The 3,991-nt window shown below is 43.6% G+C and overlaps 2 protein-coding genes across 3 annotated transcripts; both read left to right on the top strand.

The window, feature by feature from the left end:
- Positions 1-104: 104 nt before the first annotated feature.
- On the top strand, positions 105-1,189 carry LOC106343214 (probable ribonuclease P/MRP protein subunit POP5). Its single transcript, XM_013782369.1, has one exon. It carries the CDS (start codon positions 664-666, stop codon positions 1,111-1,113), a length of 450 nt encoding a protein of 149 aa, XP_013637823.1. The 5' UTR covers positions 105-663; the 3' UTR covers positions 1,114-1,189.
- LOC106343213 (octanoyltransferase) lies at positions 1,117-2,512 on the top strand. 2 transcript variants are annotated; one of them, XM_013782367.1, is made up of 2 exons: positions 1,117-1,346; positions 1,706-2,512. In XM_013782367.1, exon 2 carries the CDS (start codon positions 1,710-1,712, stop codon positions 2,418-2,420), a length of 711 nt encoding a protein of 236 aa, XP_013637821.1. In that variant the 5' UTR covers positions 1,117-1,346; positions 1,706-1,709; the 3' UTR covers positions 2,421-2,512. The 2 variants fall into 2 exon arrangements, with proteins under 2 accessions (XP_013637821.1, XP_013637822.1); XM_013782368.1 differs by having other exon boundaries at positions 1,312-1,402.
- Positions 2,513-3,991: the final 1,479 nt, after the last annotated feature.

Here is a 3,991-nt window from a genome sequence, read left to right on the forward strand (position 1 = left end):
TAAACAATTAACGAACCAAAAGTTTATGTTTTTATTACCTCTGCACACAAAACAAAAGTTCTTAACTCTAAAGGAAAACTAGTCATTTCTAAAACCAGGATGGACCATAAAGCTTCTAGGCTATAGGAATCTCCTTATTACCTGCGGATTTTGTTTCCTTGCCCGACCTGGTACATTCCCCAAGCAAACGCACCAGAAACGGTGAGAAAAATCGCCATGGCGCTAGGACCCGTGTTCGATATCCGGCGAGCGTATCGCACCGGCGCAAACCCACCCGGCGGCGGACCATCCTGAAGCAGCGGCATATCCTTCACACTCGCCATTCCCGGCTTCTTCCTGATCATCGCCTCCGTCATCTCCCCTCAATCGAATTGACTCTCTGATCACTCTGAGATCCGATTCGATTTTGCTAACCGAGTCTTCTAGGGATTCAGAAGAAATGACGTAGTTAACGAACTGGGCTTTAAAAGCCCAAGCCCATTTATTTGTAAATCATTCAGAAGATAGTTAATAAACTGGGCTTTTAAGGCCCAAGTCTGTTTAATTCGTAAATCACGTGACTCACGTGATTGTCTTCTTCTTCTTTCTTTAAATAATAAACCCCTAAAGTTCTCAGAATCTTCTCTTCAGCCGCCGATTGTGTTTCTCCTCCTCTCTACGATCATGGTGGGGTTTAAGAACAGGTTCATGTTGATGGAGGTTTATCTCGACCCAGACAAGGATCTCTTAGGAGAAGGAACTCCTGTTATCCTCACGAAACTCAACCTCTCGGAAGCGATCAAAGACAGCATCCTCGTCAATTTCGGCGAGTGCGGTCTCGCCTCTTGTCTCGGATCCTTCCACGTCGCGTATGTGAACCCGGTCACGAAGCTGTGCATTGTAAGATCGTCGAGAGATGAACACAGGCGAGTTTGGTCGGCGATGACGCTGGTCAGAAGCGTCGGGAACTGCCCCGTGGTGTTTAACTTGCTCGATATCAGCGGTTGCATCAGAGCGTGTCGAGACGCGGCCTTGAAGTGCGAGACGGACAAGTTTAATCAGTCTGGTAAAGGATTGTCCGAAGAGGAGATTCGAGAGATGAATAGGTGTTTAGATAAGCTCAAACTGTTGTAATAACTCGACTTTTTCGAATTTGACCCCTAAGTTTTCAAAATGTGCAATCATTCCCTTGTCTTATATACTGTTGCGATTTGATCTGGATATTTATGGCATTTTTTGTGAGACTCGGGAACTCAAGGGGCACAAGTGCAAAGTCGTCTTAATTAATAAACTCGAAATTATATAATTGGAGGAGCCATTATCGTCTCTGAAGTTAAACTCTTCTGTGGAAGAGAAGAATCGAATCGGTATTGATCATCTAGCCCTTTTCAAAGTCGCTGACTTTATCGATAAATTTACTCTTGTATGTTGCATTACACTTGATCATTTTAATGGGTTTTATTAGATCTGTTTCGCATCTTTGACCAACTGTGTTTTTGTATATGCACGCTCTATGTTCGATGAAATGCCTCACAGACGTGGTAGCAAAATAATATTCATGTTTCTATCTTTAGCGCTTGATCTATTTATCCTAGCTCCTTAGATTCGATTCTTAACTTTAGCTTTGTTGCTTTTTGGAAACTGTTTGCTGTTTTGGTCATGCGTTTAGATCCCATCAGTAATCATCTTCCTGTTGCTGAAGTGAATAATGGTGGATGATGTGCAGGAAAATGAGAACCCCAAGAACCCTGGAGGTATGGAAGCTAGGCACTGTCAACTATTTGAAGTCCCTTAAACTTCAAGACAAGTTGGTTTCTGAGAGAAAAGCTAATCGAATCCCCGATACACTCCTCTCCCTTCAGCATCCACCAACTTACACGTTGGGTAAACGTAGAACCGATCACAACCTACTCATCCCTGAAGCTGAACTCAAGAGCATTGGCGCTGAGCTTCATTATACTCAAAGAGGAGGAGATATCACTTTCCATGGCCCTCACCAAGCCATCTTATACCCTATCCTTTCCTTACGCAGCATAGGTTTTGGTGCTAGGAGCTATGTAGAGGCATTGGAGCGGTCGATGATCGAATTTTCTTCGCTTTACGGCGTGAAAGCTCGTGCGGGAAACAAATGTGAGACTGGGGTTTGGGTCGGGGATAGAAAGATTGGTGCTATTGGGGTTCGTATATCCTCTGGAATCACTTGCCATGGTCTGGCCTTCAACATAGATCCTGATATGAAGTACTTTGAGCACATTGTTCCGTGTGGGATTGCTGATAAAGAAGTTACATCTCTGAGAAGGGAGACAGATGCTCAGCTTCCTTCCGAAGAAGTGATTCATGAGCAGTTGGTTACCTGTTTGGCCAAAGTGTTTTCGTATGATGACGTTGTGGTGAAGGAAGATCCTTCAGCCATTTTAAACACCCTGGAGGATGACGACTAATAGCGCATTCATCAAGTTATCTTTCAATGTATTTGATTTGAGATTTGTAACACTTTATATCATTTGATCATCTATAAGCATTCATCAACTAACAGTATCTTAGTCCGAAGCAGCGAGGTTTACCAAATGAGACACCAAATCTTCAAGGCAAGAAAACTGATTCAATAAACTCTTTTGGAACTCTTCAGTCTCATCTGATCTCAGCTCACTTAAACCTTCGTTGATCCTCTTCATTCCGTTCTGCAATAGCTCCACTCCTCTGCAAATCCCTTCTGGGAGTTTCCTTCTCTTGTTTGGTCGTTTCTCTGCTTTCTTTCTTCTAGAAGCTTTTGCACTATTGGATTAACCTCCATGCCTTCTTTAGAAAGTAACTCGAGTTCCTCTTGTGAAGGAGTGGTCGAGAGAAGCGCATGTTCTTTCTCCAAGAACATCTTTAGCTCAGACATGAACCGCTCTTTTTTGGCTTCTCTACCCAGTAGCTATATCGAAAGCTAGAGCAGCGTCTTCAGGTACGAATCTCCATAGCTGGCTACAGCTCGTACGTGCGCAGAAATACCCAAACGCAGTAACCGCGTGGTGTACCAAAGCCCAGTGGCGTTTCCTGAGAAGCAGATGGTAGAGTTCCCACACCGCCCGGCTCTTTGGAGAGGTTTCGGTTTCAGACATTTCGTAACTGACAAGTCCTGACAAGAAGAGAGCAAGGCTTGGTTCTGATTTATTGATGATGATGATGATGCTTATCAGTTTCTGAGATGAAAAGCTTTTGAAGCTCTGTTATGACATTGTCCATCTCTTGGCAAGTGTATAGCTGCTCGCTTCTTGAGCTTTGCATCTTCTCCAAGCTCAAAAGAATACCTCATGACAGACCGAAAAAATACAACTCGAGCCAGGACCAAAACTCTGGCACTTGAAGCTGATTTAAAAGATATAGACCAGATATTCACCAATGATGTTTTTGTCTGCGAATCATGGCTCTGTTTATCATCTACGAACAACGAATCAAGAACTGTGAGCTTGAATTCTTGTGTTAGTTCACCTGCATTCAACAGAGACGAACAACAGAGTCTATCACCACTTGTGGAGCCTTGAAAATCTCCGAGGAGAAGGATTCAACTTTCTTCCCCAAATTAAAGTGAAAGCTATTAACAGATGACAACAATGCAACACACTAATGTCAACCTACAGTAAAAATATGGAATTCCAGTGGAAAATATGTTAATAAACCAGCTTCATGATTAAGATGAATCCGGAAGATACCTTGGCATTCAATATCACCTCCTTTGTCAAATTCAGAAGCTCTGAAACAAACTTACGAACTGTAACAGCTAAGGTTTCTGTAATGACCCACTCCCACCATCTCCACTTCTTTCTCCAACTCCACCACTTCCACCTTCTTCTCCACCATCTCCACCATCTCCACCTTCTTCCCCACTATCTCCAACTGAGAGAGAGAGAGAGAGAAAGAGAGAGAGAAGAAGAAGAAGAGAGAATGCTCACCTGAGCTCGTCGCCGGAGAAACCGTGCGCCGTGATCACGTTCAGCTTGCCACCACCGATAAACACCCTAGGTAA

Source organism: Brassica oleracea, chromosome C5 (genome assembly GCF_000695525.1).
Source record: "Brassica oleracea var. oleracea cultivar TO1000 chromosome C5, BOL, whole genome shotgun sequence".
Classification (NCBI taxonomy): domain Eukaryota; kingdom Viridiplantae; phylum Streptophyta; class Magnoliopsida; order Brassicales; family Brassicaceae; genus Brassica; species Brassica oleracea.

What these genes read in the sequence shown, in the direction of transcription:
- LOC106343214 (XM_013782369.1), top strand. Translation starts at nt 664, where the DNA reads ATGGTGGGGTTTAAGAACAGGTTCATGTTGATGGAGGTTTATCTCGAC.
- LOC106343213 (XM_013782367.1), top strand. Translation starts at nt 1,710, where the DNA reads ATGAGAACCCCAAGAACCCTGGAGGTATGGAAGCTAGGCACTGTCAAC.